The following is a 17,467-nucleotide window of genomic DNA, read 5'->3' on the forward strand; positions in this document are numbered from 1 at the left end:
TAGGAATCATTTTTATCAGTTCCAAAGTATATGATGTTTCAATTTGCAGCCATACTAGGACTAATGATGGAGAAAGTTGTTCTGCTGGGGTTTTGGGTCTTGTTTTAAATGATCCTTTTTTGAATAAGCAAAAAACAAACATCATGTTGTTTCTGACTTAAAGGCTGAAGAGGACGCCCACCTCGATGGGGCTGTTCCTATCCCTGCAGCGTCTGGGAGTGGAGTGGATGATCTGCAGCAGATGATCCAGGCCGTGGTAGATAATGTGTGCTGGCAGATGTCCTTGGATCGAAAGACCACTGCACTCAAACAACTGCAGGGCCACATGTGGAGGGCGGCATTCACAGCTGGGCTCATGAAAGCAGAGTATGTGCGCGAGTCAGCCTAAACGTTTCACCAGTCCCAAATCCAAACATGTTTTTCACTAGTCCTCTCTTCCCAGTGTAAGTCACATGATTTGTAAAATAGCTAAAAATCCACATTCTTTTTAGGCTAACAAGTGAGTTTTGTTTCATTTTTGAAAAACTGGGCTAAAACATTTCAGCTGACTAGATTACCCGCATCTGCCTGTCTGGTCTTGTGGGTTGCTTCAAGGACTTTCAGCCTCCATTTAAAACAGCTTCCTAGAAAATGGTGACTTCCTTGAATGAAGTCATATTTGATTCTGAGTACACAAGCGGCAGCTCTGTTGAGTCGCTTCCCTGGACTGTTAGTTACCTGCTTTTTGCTCTATGAGACATAGGAAATTTTGTGCCCTATGAGTACCATTGAGGTTACTCAGAAGATGTCTGCACTATCATGTTCTTCTTTGCTTTTTTGAGTAACTTCAACAGATTCTTTGAGTCTTGGTTATGGAGTTCCTGATAGCAATCTGACTGAGGAGACTTTTGAGTATTATACTACTGATAAAGTATTGATTGATTCACACAGGGTCCCACTCTCTTACCCAGGCTGGAGTGCAGTGACATGATCATGGCTCACTGCAGACTTGACCTCCCCTAGCTCAGGCGATCCTCCCACCTCTGCCTCCCAAGTAGCTGGGACTAGGCATGTGCCACCATGCCTAGCTAATTTTTGTATTTTTGTAGAGATGGGGTTTTACCATGTTGCCCAGGCCGGTCTCAAACTTTTGGGCTTTAGCGATCTGCCTGCCTTGGCCTCCCAAAGTGCTGGGGTTACAGGCATAAGCCACCATACCTGGCCTATTTTTTTTTTTTTTTTTTTAAGAGCTGGAGTTTTGCCCTGTGATCCACACTGGAGTGCAGTGGTGCCATTATAGTTCACTGTAGCCTTGAACTCCTGGACTTCAAGTGACCCTCCCACCTCAGCCTACTGATTAACTGGGACTACAGGCAATACCCACCATACCTGGCTAAACAACTTTTTTGTAGAGGTATGGTCTTGCTATGTTGTCCATACCATATCGCTGAGAAATTCTATTTGTTTTTTTGTTTTTGATTATGCTTTGAGACAGAGTCTTGCTCTGTCACCCGGGCTAGAGTGCAGTGGCACAATCTCAGCTCACTGCAGCCTCTGCCTCCTGAGTTTAAGTGATTCTTCTGTCTCAGCCTCCAGAGTAGCTGGGATTACAGGTCCGTGCTACCATGCCCGGATAATTTTTGTATTTTTAGTAGAGATGGGGTTTATTGACGAGGCTGGTCTTGAACTCCTAACCTCAAGTGGTCCACCTGCCTCAGCTTCCCAAAGTGGTAGGATTACAGTCATGAGCCACCACTCCCGGCCTATTTTTGTTTTTGGTGACAGAGTCTCACTCTGTTGTTCAGGATGGAGTGCATTGCTGCAATCTTAGCTCACAGCAACTTCCGATTCCCGGGTTCAAGCAATTCTTGTACCTCAGCTTCCTGAGCAGCTGGGAGTACAGGTACATGCCACCCCACCTGGCTAATTTTTTGTATTTTAGTAGAGACAGGGTTCGCCATGTTGCCCAGGGTGGTCTCGAGCTCCTGAGCTCAGGGCAGTCCACCTGCCTTGGCCTCCCAACATGCTAGGATTTCAGGCATGAGCTACCGTGCCCAGCCTGCTGAGAAATTCTAATAAGACTTTGCCTCTAAGGATTTTAGGCCACTGCCTGTTGTAAACCCTAAGATCCAAGAGTGTTTCCAGCTGCCTATATTTCTTTTATATTTCTGTCAAATGAGATGTCATCTTTATGTATTTTACAAGGAGCTTCTACCTTTTAAAGGATGGACTGGAATTGCAGGATATGCCAGTGATCTGGGAATATCAGCCAGGTTCACTTTGTACAGCACTCAAAAAAGTGGAGACAGGAGACTGTGCACCCAGTAGTTAGCTCTCACTTCTCTGGGTCTTGGTTCCTTAATTATACAACTAACTGCTGAAGACAGGAAAAATCCTGTCTCTATGAATGCAAACTAGTACTCAGAATAATATAATTTGTGCACTGGTTTTGAATACATTGATCTCTTTCCTTCAATTAGTGCATCATATTAAGCATGTTAATACATATAAAGCAGAAGACTCCTCTCACATTTTCCAGGTAATCTTTTAAAGATGACTGGTTCTACAACCCAGGTTCCTTGTGCTTATATTTTCATCTTTTTCCTGTGATGTTAATTTCCTCCATGGATATGGAAGACACTGTAGAATTGGTAAAAGAGACAGAGTGTCAGGGGTCAGAAAAAGACACCTTTTGCTGACTGGTTAATGTGAGATAGTACAAGTCTATCAAATGATTTGTTATGTACTTTTTTCCTCATACAGTAAAATGTTTTCTTAGTTCTCAAGAAATGCAGGCCAGGTGCAGTGGCTCACACCTGTAATCCCAGCACTTTTGGAGGTTGAGCGGGTGGATCACTTGAGTCCAGCAGTTTGAGACCAGCCTGGGCGACATGACAAAACCCATCTCTACAAATCATTAAAAAAAAATTAGCTGGGCGTGGTAGTGCATGGCTGTAGTCCCAGCTACCTGGAAGGCTGAGGTGGGAGAATCACTCAAGCCCAGGAGGTGGAGGTTGCAAACAGCTGAGATCACGCCACTGCACTCCAGCCTAGGCAACAGAGCAAGACCCTGTCTCAGGGGAAAAAAAAGTAATTCCATTTTCTAGCTAATCATAAGCTTATAGCTTTGAGCCTTCAAACTTTGTTTTGATTGTTTTGGGTGCAGATCTTTTTAAAAGCATTTCCATGCTTTCCTAAAGCACAGTGGACATGAGTTAACCTTTTCTTGTCATGAAGAACATCAAAGATTATATTACATTATTGCTGTTTGCTTTTTTGAGTTCCTTGGGAATTTAAAAAATACTTTCCCATTTCATCCTTTTATCTATAATCCCTTTTTACTGTCACTAGTGGCTGTTCAAAACAATCTTTTTTTCCACATAGACGGTTGCTTCTAATCTGCTGTGAGCCTGGGACTCTAGCAGCACATTTATTAGAACTGCAGGAGTTTGTAGTCTCAGGGAGCTGCTTCTCAGGTACCATTTGGGCACAAATAGAGAATCATATGGCATCTATTTTGACAGGTTTTCATCTGGCTAGATGAGGTGTTCTGTATTTTGACTTGGTGGTCTTCCCTCTAGGTTCTTTGCAGATGTAGTTCCAGCAGTCAGGAAATGGAGAGAGGCTGGAATGAAGGTGTACATCTATTCTTCAGGGAGTGTGGAGGCACAGAAACTACTATTTGGGCATTCTACAGAGGGGGATATTCTTGAGGTAGGTTACTTAGTTTACTTGGTTTTTTGATGTGATCAAAGCATGAAATAATGACTGTTAAAGGAAAACCAATGGAAACTAATGGAATACTTTTTTGGGGGGTTGTTTAAAATTAGGTAAGAATAAAATAATCATTTTTAATTATACTGTATTTACAGTTTCTTCTATATAAGGTTGTTACATAAAGTTTATTCTGTGTTTTGAAAAACAAAATCCGTTAGGATGCAAAATAGGATTGTACACTGTCCGGAGAAATATATAAAGAGTTTTTGAATATAGCAGAGGACAAGGTCCACTCATTTGTTTCTGGCTCTTTGAAGAGATACAGATTTTATTTCAGAAGAAACAGCACTATTATAGGAGAACCGGGCACATTTTAAAATTTAGTGATAAGGTCACCTGTTACATTTCATGTACAGGAGAAAATTCTTGCAAGCCTCTCTGTGTCAGCATCCCTGCGCCCCCTGGAGGATGGGGTGATCAATGAAAGAAGCGACTACATTTAGGGTTTTAAAAAGAAGTGCTGATTAGCTGAATATAGACCAGACTTCCTATAGGTAACTTGGAATATAAACCGAACTTACAGTAGATTACTTACAATAGGTAACTAGACCAGATACTTTTTAAAATGAATATTTATTGAGCCCCTACCATGTGCAAAGAACACTTTAGCTTTGGAGTTTGTTGTATTCTAATTTTAGTATTTTCCTACTTTCTGTCTTATTTTTAAACCAGATGTTAAATAATGAAACCCTTAAATCCTTGGTGACTGTTCTTTTACTACAGAGACAACTTTTCTCACAATCATGGCAGGACAAAAGCACCTACTGAGTTCACTAATAAAAATTGTACTCTCTAGTTACCCAGTGAGGCAAACTGAGAGGAAAAGAAAATATGCAAAATCAATCTTAACTTAAAAATAAGCAACCTTAAAATTACTTTAATTTGTCTTTTTTTTTTTTTAGCTTCCCATTGGCCAACCCCAGTTTGTCTCTGAGTGCTTACTATGCTTGTTTTTAATTTGTAAAAAGATCACATCTTAGTAACCGACCCTAAATATGGACTTATTTTAATTACTGTTGGTTAAGTTAGCAAGTTACAAATTTGACTCCAGTTGTTTCCAAGAGGGCAGATGTAGGGGAGAGATCCCATAAGCACCGAGGCAGGAGCAAAAAGCCTCAGCCTATTGCCATATAAATAATGAAGAAGAAAGTAACTAGAAGTATAACCGTAATAGTTACTAGTTATTCATATGTGACCTTAATTATGCATAGGAAATCTTAATTCTTTTAGTAATGCCTCTCAGGTCGGAAGTGTGAACCTGGGGTGACATTGTGAAATGAATGACACTAAGGCAAGATTCCCTAGGCCTTCTGTCACGCCCACATAAGGGCTACTGGAGGGTGCCTCAGCTGTGCGGCAGCGCCCACACTGTGAAAGCGCCTGCTGTTTAGCCAGCTAGGGAAGGAAACATCCAAAATGGCCTAGACGTCTCCTTCCTGGGGAAGTTCTGAGAAAACTCCGCTTCTCCAAGCTCCTGTGGTAAGGCCTGATGGCTGTCAGGCAGACCCGCAAACATCCGGGGGCTTAACTGTCTCTCTGTGATGCTGTGCTTCAGCGGTCATGTTCCATGTCTACTCTCATGTCCCTCTTCTGCACCTGGTTCCTTTTTTCTTAAAAAAGATAATCAGTAATAGTAATATAAATCTTAATGTTTTAGTTCTTTCTTGATAAGTATGGAAAAAGTGCTGATGCATTATGCTCCTTACCTCACTTCGGGTGCCAAAAATTCCTAAGCCCCTACCTAAATAACACGTGATGTACTTAACCCTATCACTGCCACGCCCTATCTACCCTGCCCCCAGTCTCTGACCACCAATACCATGCCCTACCTACCCTTTCCCCAAATTTGCAACTCAATAAAAGTAAAAGCATCCCAGCATTCGGGGCACTGCTGGTCTCCGCAATTTGGGTAGCAGTGGACTCCTGGGCCCCAGACTTTCTTTTCTCGATCTCTGTGTCTTATGCCTTTTATTTCTACAATTTCTCATCTCTGCACCAGCCGGGAGGGGCTCACAAAACCCTGTAGGGCTGGGCCCTACAGGCACAGATGTAGATGAGCCCTTGGGTAGAATTTCAAATGTTTTAATTAGAAAATGAAAATTTCTTGTTAGTAAAATAATAGCTTATTCATGAAGCAGGTTAGAGAAATTTTTTCATCATAAGATTAAAGGGTAGTGTTCAGAATCTTTCATCAGGAGTAAAATTCAATCCAATAAGTAGTTTGAGTACAAATCATGTTTTAAGGGTAGGATGTAGGGCATGTTTATTTTAAACTGTTTCAGATGTAAAATGAATGCTAGTGAAAACCAGGTAGATTATAAAATGATCTTATGTATACTGAGCTGGTAGTTGTCTTTTTCCAAATGTTTGTTGCTATGAAATCTTTATTTTCCCTTTTTGTAGCCTTCATAAAGTTCCTTATTAAGTAGATTTTCATTAAATACGGAGCAAATGAAGTCACCGTGATTATCATGTATTCAGAGAAAACACGTGAGGGGCACTGCAAGTATGTTTGTATTTCCAGTCTTTCCCCTTCTCTTTGTTCAGCTTGTTGATGGTCACTTTGATACCAAGATTGGACGCAAAGTGGAGAGTGAAAGTTATCGAAAGATTGCAGACAGCATTGGGTGCTCAACCAACAACATTTTGTTTCTGACAGATGTTACTCGAGGTGAGTAATAGATTTCTAACATTATATATTCCAGGATATGAGCTGAACCTGGCACTACAAATACATTGCCTCTTTAAAGAAAGTTTATGTGGGGATCCTTGAAAAATAAAATAATTTTACATAAAGTAACAGTTTCTGGTCCAAGTTTGTGTTTGAATTAAAACAAAAAAACAGTGAAGCCAGGCATGGTGGCTCATGCCTGTAATCCCAGTGCTTTTGTGGGCTCAGGCAGGAGGATTGCTTGAACCCAGGAGTTTGAGACTAACCTGGGCAACAATATAAGACCCCTGTCTATACAAAAATTCAAAAAGTTAGCTGGGTGAGGTGGCTCACTCCTGTGGTCCCAGCTGCTTGAGATGCTGAGGCAGGAGGATCAGTTGAGCCCAGGAAGTCGAGGCTGCAGTGAGCTGTGTTTGCACCATTGCACTCCAGCCTGGATGACAGCGCAAGACTGTCTCAAAAAAGAATAAACCAACTGACCCACCTCCCACTCTGGGAGTTGTGTATGGGGAAGTGGCATTGAAAAGACTAAGTCTTGTCGTTTAACTCCTTATCCATGATTTCCCACCTGTCGCTATGTATACACACATACACACTATGTCATGGGAAGGAGCATGCAGGCAAGAGTATGAGGAAAGGGCTGGTTAGTTGACAGTAAAGTCACTGTAGACCTGCATTAAATGCAGCTAACAATAGTGAGGTCAGCTATATATACCCAGCCAAAAGAGAGAGAGAGAAAGAGAACTGTAATTAGTTTAAGCAGTTTTGGCCATCGTTCCAACTGATGCACTTCCCCATGGTGAGTAGGTGACTCACCCCTGCCTTCCCTCCAATGCTCTTCATTCCCCGAGAACCTCTGAGGTTGTGAATCTTTGGCATTGTTGTACATGATTCACTTTAGAGACATACATATTTTGTATTCAACATGACCCTCTTTACTATTTACAGTACAGTAGCATATATATAACTTTATGGGTCGAATTCACAAACAGTGTATACCATACTTTATTGGTAATATAAATTATTTCCAGAGTAGTTTTTTTGTTTTTTGTAGACAGGGTTTCGCTCTGTCGCCCAGGCTAGAGTGCAGTGGTACAATGTCAGCTCACTGCAGCCTCTGCCTCCTGGGTTCAAGCAATTACAGGTGTACACTGCCACCTCTGGCTAATTTTGTTTTTATTTTTTGTTAGAGATGGGGTTTCGCCATGTTGGCCAGGCTGGTCTTGAACTCCTAACCTCAAGTGATCTGCCTGCCTCCACCTCCCAAAGTGCTGGGAGCACAGGTGTGAGCCACCCTGCCTGGCCTTCAAGAGTAGTTTTGATGAAATGGAAAACATATACTCCAGCATCTGCCTAAGAATATGTGTCCTCTAGAGAATTACAGAAGGAGAAAGTAGTGAATGAGGAAAGAGGAAGCAGGTGAAAAGTAAAGGGTGCTGGAGGAAGGTGGCCTCTGCAATTCTTACTGAAAAGCCCCTGGTTGGTAAGGCCTTCCCCTGGCTCCAATGCGCTCATTCTCCTTAGAGTTTGTGCATCACCCACTGAGCCTGCTTTTAGTGTGTTTATAATTTTGCTTGTATTTGAGGGCAGTTCTACATACTTGTGTTTTTTCCATTCTGCCTTGGATAGCAAGTTTCTCTGGGACTGCAATCATACCTTCTGTTTACCCCTAGAACAGGGCTTTGTGTACTGTGCAGATGCTCTTGACAAACTGTGTCTGTGACAGCAGGCTGGGGAAGGGGGTTAAGGAAAAGGGGCAGAGGGGACGAGGATGCTCTTTTGCATAGTCAGGTCCACGTGACTCCTGGGCCTCTTGGTGGCAGCCTCAGCAGTCTGTAGGAAAGAGTCCTCTCTCCAGCCCTGCCTATCTGTTATAGAACTAAAGTTACTCCTGAGATTTTCAGATATAGGGCCCAAAGGAAAATCCAGACTTCTGGTAACGGTGCCTTATCTGAGGTAGTGTGTTTGAGCTGTTCTTTCTCTTCTGCTAACCCTTGAGCTTTTGCTTTATCGAGATAGGCAGGAATGGTAGGTATGTAAGCAGGTACTAATTTGCTAAGCTGCTTTAAAAAAGTTAATCAGCATAGGTCATCTAATACCTAAAAAGTTTTAATAACTTTTTCCAAAGAAATAGAGGTAGAACAGGCTTAATTTTACCTGGCATACGATAGACATTCAGTAATTATTAATATCTTTTAAAAATTTCAGCCCTTGGTTAATCAAGACTGGAATTTTTTATTTTTATTTTTATATGTTGAGACGGAGTCTTGCTCTGTCACCTAGGCTAGAGTGCAGTGGCATGCTCGGCTCACTGCAACCTCTGCTCCCTGGATTCAAGCAATTCTTCTGCCTCAGCCTCCCAAGTAGCTGGTATTACAGGCACATACCACCACAGCTGACTAATTTTTATATTTTTAGTAGAGATGGGGTTTCGCCATGTTGGCCAGGCTGGTCTAGATCTGCCCACCTTGGCCTCTCAAAGTGCTGGGATTACAGGTGTGAGCCACCGTGCCTGGCCTGGAATTTTATATATTAATTGATGAAATTTGAAAACAGCAGATTTTGTTTTTGATTATGCTTATGTCCAAGCATTTCTACACACTGTCAGCTCATTTTTTTTCTAGTTTCTAGAAAGCTTTATATTTACATATCTGATTGTACTGGAAGAAAGACCAACAGCTGCACATATAGTGCTTCAAGGTTCACTGTGTAACAAGTAGGAGCCAGGCCATGTGAAATGTACTGTCAAGAAGCATTAGCCTCAGCAACAACCATTTCACCTGGCCTCTACTTTGAACTTACTGTCGATGTTTGCCTGTCATTTTTCCATATAGAAGCATTTTCCTGATTTGAAGCTTCAGTATACCCTTAAGTGATTTTGGGGGGCTTAGAGTGGTAGGGTGGGGAGTTTATTTTACTATCAGTGAAGGGTAGGTATATGTCATGAATGGCTGTGAAGAACGATAATTTGAAAACCTTTTACTATGTTTCGGTTCTTATGGAAAGGAAATGGGCCTTGTTCTGGTGAGTTTAGCTGGCCTAATCTGTGAACTGTTTTTCTTTATTCAAGTGGTTGCAGATGAAAGTCTGTAGTTTGCCTTATATTTAATTTCCCTCAAACTTTGGATGGTAAGTTTCTGCAGGCTTAGAAGTAAGGGTTTGCTTTGTGGCTAGTGCTCCACTCAAAGCCAGCCAATTCTGGGATTAAATGCAGTGTTCAATTTGTGATCCCTGACCTTTGCTCTGTCTCCATATTGAGAATTACAACCCCTGCCCTAAGACCACTTAGTTTCTTCATATTCATGTCTTTAGCCACTTAGTTTTTGTATTTGGCTTCACTTAGTACATCTATAATTTTGGATCTTTATCTTTTCACTTAAGCCTTTTCCTCAGTTGCAGTTGTGGAAATTATTCCTAATTTTGGAGAATAGAAATAATCCCTAAATTGGCTTCAAAATGAAATTGGCTCCTTTTGATTCTCCGTAAGGCAGTTTTATTCATGCCCTTCATCTTTTGCTGGCCCCCCACATGCTTAGGCAGTGGGGCCAGAACATGGGTCATCTGCAGCTGGGATGAGGTGGGGAGCTACCTGCCTGCTTGCTCTTTTCTCTCTCTCTGGTCCTGTTTTGGTACCACGTGCCCAGACTTACACTGCTGAGGCAGAATGAAAAACTAAGTTAATATCCCAAATACTGGCCGGGCACAGTGGCTCACACCTGTAATCCAAGCACTTTGGGAGGCCAAGGCAGGTGGATCATTTGAGGTCAGGAGTTCAAGACCAGCCTGGCCAACATGGTGAAACCCTGTGTCTACTAAAAATATGAAAATTAGCCAGGCAGTAGTGGCGCATGCCTGTAGTCCCAGCTACTCTCAGCGGGCTGATGCAGGAGAATTGCATGAGCTGGGGAGGCAGAGGTTGTGGGGAGCTGAGATCATGCCATTGCACTCCAGCCTGAACGACACAGAGACCCTGTCTCAAAAAATAAAATAAAATCCCAAATAATACCCAAGTATGAAAGAGAGAGATGACTTTTTCCCCTTGGAAGAAAGGAAAAGAAAAGGATCCAGGGGGTTGAGTCAATAAATATTAAAGTGTCTCAGTGTTATGCCAATAGAGCATTGGTGCTTAGGGACAAAACGTGCCCTGCAGTGAATTAGATAAGAAGCCTGAATAGGAACGGCCACTTAACAGTGTCAAGTCCCATGTGGATTGTGATGGCTCAACTTAGTCAAATCCCTGGGTTGCCAGTCACAATGAAAACTTTGCTCAGAGCAGTCAGGCTAGGAAGTAGGGGTGAGTGGAGGGTAGCTGCCTTTCTCCAATGGCATCTGCAGAGGTGGTCTGAAGACGGCAATCCCACACAGAGGGAAGAATCGTGAGTACTGTTGGCTCTGGGAAGGTGACGGGCTCTTTCACAGGCAGAACAGAAAATAGGCACTGGAGGTGGGTGGGTGGAAGAAATAGTTCAACCCCAGTGTGTCTCCTGGGAACTTAACTCTCAGCATTACTGCCCTTCAGTTAATCTATTCAGGTGCTGTGACTCTTTTCCAAAGGTTGAAAAACTACTGGGGATTACTTTTATACCAAACCCAAATTCCACAGGACATATTTCAGATTTCTTACCTGTTTCATTCTAGGTAAGAGCCAATATTTGGGCTGATTAGACCATGGGATTCCTTTTGTCCCTTATCTTCTTTTTCTTTTTCTTTTTTGATACAGGGTCTAACTCTGTCACCTAGGCTGTCATGCAGTAGCGCAATCTTGGCTCACTGCAGCCTTGACCTCCTGGGCTCAAGCAATCCTCCCACCTAAGCACTCCTGAGTAGCGGAAACTGTAGACACATACCACCACGCCCAGCTAATTTTTGTATTTTTTGTAGAGATAGAGCTTTGCCGTGTTGCCCAGGCTGGTCTCAAACTTCTGGACTCAGCCTGGAGTTCAAATGAACTCCTAGATCCGCCTGCCTCAGCCTCCCAAAGTGCTGAGATTGTAGTTGTGAGCCACCATGCCCAGCCCCATATCATCTTAATTGGTATTACCACCAGCCTGCCCTTTGGGAAGCAGCTCAGTTCTCAGTATGGCTGATGGGAGGAAGTAGAGGAAAGTTGTAGGACAGAACATGGCTCCATCATTCTGCATTCACAAGTACTTAATAAAGCTCAGAAGTGCAGGATACACTGCTGTTTTCTTCTGCCAAGTACTGTTAAGTTTTTTTTTTTTTGTATTTTTATTTTTTATTTTTTATTTTTGAGACGGAGTTTCACTCTTGTTACCCAGGCTGGAGTGCAATGGCGCGATCTCGGCTCACCGCAACCTCCGCCTCCTGGGTTCAGGCAATTCTCCTGCCTCAGCCTCCTGAGCAACTGGGATTACATTGACGCGCCACCATGCCCAGCTAATGTTTTGTATTTTTAGTAGAGACGGGGTTTCACCATGTTGACCAGGATGGTCTCGATCTCTTGACCTCGTGATCCACCCGCCTCGGCCTCCCAAAGTGCTGGGATTACAGGCTTGAGCCACCGCGCCCGGCCTGTTAAGTATTTTTTAAAAATTTTTGTGGAAAAATTAAAACATATATAAAAGAGATAATAATCTAGTCAACCCCAGGGTGCCATCTTCTAGTTTCAACAGTTATCAAATTGGGTCCAAATTCATTTCTTCCAACCCCACATCCCCCTGCTGACTTTGATGCAAATCTCAGACATCTTTTGGTGTTTCTGATGCTGATTTTCACAGAGGCCAGTGCTGCCGAGGAAGCAGATGTGCACGTAGCTGTGGTGGTGAGACCGGGCAACGCAGGACTGACAGATGATGAGAAGACTTACTACAGCCTCATCACATCCTTCAGCGAACTATACCTGCCTTCTTCAACCTAGAGGAGGGTTGCAAGGCAGACCACACTTCCCCACAGAGTTGTCCCTGTAGTGGCTAGGTTTATTCTAATGGTAAAAGTAACTTACTTAAAAAATATATATATACACATATGTATGCAAGTATATATATATGTGTATGCTCAAATTAACTTCCACAGGTACATAAGTGAAAGAAGTCTCAGTTCAGTGAACACAAAACTTATGTAAAGATGCTTTATGTGTAGAAATTGTTTGAAATCATACTCTAACCCTTACTGAGGGCAAAGTGTAGTTGATAGAAGAAACTGCTAAATACCAATCTAATGTGCTATGGTTTATCAAGTTGTGTACTAAAATGGAAAGCTAGTTTTCAGAAATTATTCAGAAGCCTTATTTTAAAAAGGAAATATTTCAAAGACTTATTTCTAATAATTCATTGCCCCTGTTTGTGTTTAGAAGATTATATATCAGCTGTATTTCATATTTTCCTCCTTATATCTATCAAAGATGAAAGTGTTTCTGCTCCAAAAGAGCAAAATCGAGAAAGAAAATTTACTTGGGTCTTGGTCAAACAAGTGTCTTAAGCAGCAGCTTGGGTAATCACTGTGGCACCCACAGCAAGTAGCTGCCTTACCAGTGAAAAGGGCGCACTGAGGTCACAGCTAAGACAGAGACGTGGTTCATAATGTTCAGCAGAACAGTTCTCATCCCACCGGGTGTTACATTATAGATTTTATAGTTGCCTTTCTAACTATTTAGCAAAGTTTGAGAATGTGTTAATTGCTATTTACTATTTAAAAAGTTTTACTGAAATCATTCCGTACGATTTAAGATGAGCCCTAATATGTAAGATTTTCCTCTAGAATGGATGTGAAAAATGTAAATTTTATAATAGCAGTATTTATCCTGGTTTAATTCTAATAGGATGTCTTGTTAATTTCATGTTGTGATTAATAAAAGCATTTTCTTCTTCACTCAGTTTTATATAGTTCTTGAACTCTAGCCACATGCACCACAGCAAAAGAGAAACTGAAAAACAGAAACATTTAGCTTTTACCTTAATCATGTGTGATGTGTGTGTTTTAATGGCATGCCAGTGGCAATTCATGGATTATTATTTGAGTTATGTATACATATAAGGTTACTATTTCATTTGGATAGTAAGCACTCAGGATACGAGTGGAGTTCCTTACATTTTTGAGAATCTTAAGTTTGAGGTCTATAAAGTAATGAAGGAGGGAGTTATTCTCCTAACTAATCAAGAAAAACTATTGAATCCTGGAGTAGTAATTTTAGAAATGCTTTGAATAAGGAAAAAGAAGTCTTAGAACTATGAGAGGACAGGTGATATAAAAGATTTTATGTTGATAATTTTGATCTAGTAGCTAATTAAGAAATCTAAGGACTATGAAAATATATGAGTAAAAAAGAAAGGAAATGAGTTTAGGTAAATCTTAGAAATGGGAATACTTTGTAAATGGTAAAACCATGAATGATAATAAAAGGATGAACTTAATACATTTTTGGGAACGCTCATAGGCAGACAGACAACAGAAAGGGGTACATCTTAATGATACTTAAAGGAGTAGTTGGAAAAGGAAGAAATGAGAAAAGAGTAGGCACTAGGATCTGGATTAGAAAGGAACTGAGGGAAAAGGAAGGCACGCAGCATCTAGCCAGCAGAGGATCGAGGTGGAGAGGCATTTTACTGTACATGTATACTGAGTAAGGAGTACAGAAAATAAATCAACTTCAGGAATTAAGAGACAGTTGAAATATCAGATTCACTTTGTCAAAGTAAGGGAAAAATTAGGTGAGTGGAATCATTTTTAGATCCTGAGAAACCTGTTCACAAATATGATGGAGAAAGAAGAATTTGAAACATAAAGTAGATTGGTAAGAGGGAAAATACCTATCTAAGAATGTGAGTAGTGATACACAATGTATACATTTATTGAAACACCACAATGTACTCCATAAATAGGCAGTTATGTGTCACTAAATTTTTTTAATGCAGATAGCTAGAAGGCGAATTCAGATGAATTTATGTAGTCCTTATGAGGGGAAGGAAAAAACAAATCCTGGAACTTCCAAAAAGAGGACAAAGGCACTAAATTTTCTCAGCCTCTTGTTTGCAGAGAAACAGGACAAAGCCCTTTTAAAGTTGTGTCTCTTTCTATTCCTGTTTATTAATCCAGATCTACTTCTGTTGTTCTCTTTCCTACAATGGCACTGATTCCCAATGTTGGGTCAAAGTGCAAGTTGGTTTTTTAGAAGAGAAGCTCTTGACAGAAGATTCCCTAATCTTACCAATATTCCTGGAGTAGCAGAGCTTCCTTTTGGTTTTTTGGAAAGCGAGTTTTATTTGCTAAGCCGAATGTCAAATTATGTATAGTTGCACAAGGAAAGGTTGAAAGCCACTGGCTTCTTACCAATGCAGATGCACAGCAGCCTTTCCCCAGCAGATGGTGCTGTTTCTCCAGATGTGATGTCAAGTGTGAGCCGCCCCCCCAACCACCTGCTCCCAAATACAGCAAATGGAGCTAAGAGAGAGAAAACTATATTTTGTTTATCCTTACAAGCCAAAAGCATAATGTTGCAAGAGTTGGACTGGTTTGGAAAAAATGGCAGTAATCTTGAGTGAAATCCAACTAATATTCCTCTTCCCCAATAAAGAATTAGTGATTTTTAGATAGCCCCTTTTTCCAGCGGCAGTGTTAAAAAGGGATTGTTTTCAGGGTTTTTTATTCCCAAAGCAGTTAAGTATAATATATTCCAAAAGTTTGTTATCCTACCACCTGTGCCCAGATGGCAAAGTGGTGTTAACACACTTGGAGTAACTATCTAACAGAAGTAAAATTTCTACCTTACAAATTTAACCCAAATTTATTCTTTAAATATGTATTAAGCATTTACCACGAGCCCCAGATCTGCTATGAGGGGACAGAGTTCCTCCCTACTTCTATTGTGCATTCATTCTTGGAGAAGAGGGACAATGGTGACTAATGACAAGAAAAAATTAGATACTAGTAAGTGCAGAGAAAATAGGCTCATTTACTGGGGGCTATAAGAAGGTAACATCTAATCTAAATGACATGGAAGACATGTAAGAAGTGAGGAGAACTCGTGTTACTTGCAGATGGAACAGCATAGCACAAATCTAGGGCAAAGCTTGTCCTGCTTCAGGAATTGAGAACCCAGAGGCTGGATACTGTCAGAGAAGTGGGCCGAAGCCAGATCTGCAGCTTGGAACTCCAGTAAGAAGTTTGAATTTATTCTAAGTGTGGTAAGAAGCCACTGGAGGATTTTGAGCAGAAGATAACCTGAGTGGTTTACATATTTACGGCATTATGGGATGGAGAATGATTTATAGGTGAGCCTGAGTGGATGCAGAAAGATGAGTTAGGTATATCAGGGTCGAGTGCTGCAGGCAGAAATCTCAAGGAGTTAGGTGTATACAAAATCAGTGGAGGAACTGGCAGAAGAAGACTCAGGGGAACTACTACTGGACTGTGGAGTTAGAGGACCCCCACAGTGGTCAACTCAGGAAGCCTGCTACCATTGCCACTGCGGCTCATGCCCACGGTGCTGGCCAGACTTGAATGCCAGGCCCTACTGTTGCAACCTTTCCACACAGAACACTTCGAGCTCTGTGACTTCGCTTACCAGCAGAGATAGTAATCGGAAGAGTGCCTCTGTCTTGCTTCTCTTGACAAATTTTGTACGAGTGTATTTAATTGACAATCTCTAATTCCAACCCAAAACTACATGTAAGGGTATCTGGGAAGTGCTTTTAATTTCCTAACTTCTGCCTGAGTGGAGTGACTCATGCCTGTAATCCCAGCACTTTGGGAGGCTGAAGTGGGTGGGTCACTTGAGGTCAGGAGTTCAAGACCAGCCTGGCCAACATGGTGAAACCATGTCTCTACTAAAAAAATAAGCCAGGTGTGGTGGCACGTGCCTGTAGTCCCAGCTACTTGGGAGGCTGAGGAAGGAGAATTGCTTGAATCTGGGAGGTATAGGTTGCAGTGAGCGGAGATCATGCCACTGCACTACAGCCTGGGTGACAGAGTAAGACCCTGCCTAAAAAAAAAATAATGCTTTTCCAACTTCTCCAATTATTGTGTAAAATTGGTAGTTGAGAGAGTCAATCTGCTGGGTCTAAGAGGGCTGTTATAATGAAGGTAAGGAATGGTGGTAGCTTGCCTTAGGGTGGTAATAACAGGTTAACTCTCACATTTTTAGCTTCAGCAACTGGATTGATGATACTACTAGAAAAATAGCGGTGCTGCTGACATTGACATAACTTGTGAAGCCGATGTAGATCCCGATGTCAACATGACCGAAAAGCAGTTGGATACATCTAGAGTTCAGAGTGCTGGCCTGACTGGAGATCAGATTTAAGAGTTTATTGGCATAGAGATGCTACTAAAAGCCATGGGATGGGGTTGCTTAGGAAGAGTCTCTTGGTAATTAAGAGAACCTAAATAGCCCACAGGCTCCAACACTAGTGGTCAAGCCAAGCAAAGAAGCCACCAAAGGAGATGGGAAAGGATTGGGCATTGAGGAAGGAAAACCAGGAGGGTGGCAAGAGAACCAATTGAAGAAGGAACTACTCAAATTTATCAATTGCTGCTGAGAATAGCAGTGGCCCTTGAATTACTCAAGTGCAGTTTAAGTGGAGTTGTGGGAATAGAGAAGTAAGATGAAGTCGAGGAGGTGGCACCTATGAGGTGTAGCTGAAGATTTATCCATTATTTTTGTTGATCTTTTCAAAGAAGAACATTTGGTTTTGTTGATTCTCTATTTTGTTTATTTCTACTATAATCGTATTTCCTTCTGCTTGATTTGGGTTTAGTTTATGTTTGTTTGTTTGTTTGGTTTTTTTTTTCTAGTTCCTTAATGTGGAAACTTACATAATTGCTTTGAGAGGTGTTTTTTTTTTTGTTTTGTTTTGTTTTTGTTTTTGTTTTCGTTTTTGAGATGGGGTCTCGGTCTTTTGCCCAGGCTGGAGTGCAGTAGTACAATCTCAGCTGATTGCAACCTCTGCCTCCTGGGTTCAAGCAATTCTCCTGCCTCAGCCTCCTGAGTACTGGAACTACAGGCACCTGTCACCACACTTGACTAAATTTTGTATTTTTAGTAGAGACAGGGTTTTGCCATGTTGGCCAGGCTGTTCTTGAACT

General features: G+C 41.6%; 1 protein-coding gene across 4 annotated transcripts in view; it reads left to right on the forward strand.

Moving 5' to 3' along the window:
• Positions 1-13,259, forward strand: part of ENOPH1 (enolase-phosphatase 1) — a 38,355-nt gene extending 25,096 nt beyond the window's left edge. For all 4 annotated transcript variants that reach the window (XM_017530222.1, XM_017530223.2, XM_017530224.2 and 1 more), the window contains 4 exons: positions 164-366; positions 3,561-3,693; positions 6,304-6,427; positions 12,166-13,259. In XM_017530222.1, coding sequence (XP_017385711.1) covers positions 164-366; positions 3,561-3,693; positions 6,304-6,427; positions 12,166-12,305 — 600 coding nt within the window. In that variant the 3' untranslated portion in view covers positions 12,306-13,259. The remainder of the gene's footprint in view (positions 1-163; positions 367-3,560; positions 3,694-6,303; positions 6,428-12,165) is intronic.
• Positions 13,260-17,467: the final 4,208 nt, after the last annotated feature.

This window comes from Cebus imitator, unplaced genomic scaffold (assembly GCF_001604975.1).
Source record: "Cebus imitator isolate Cc_AM_T3 unplaced genomic scaffold, Cebus_imitator-1.0 Scaffold64, whole genome shotgun sequence".
Classification (NCBI taxonomy): domain Eukaryota; kingdom Metazoa; phylum Chordata; class Mammalia; order Primates; family Cebidae; genus Cebus; species Cebus imitator.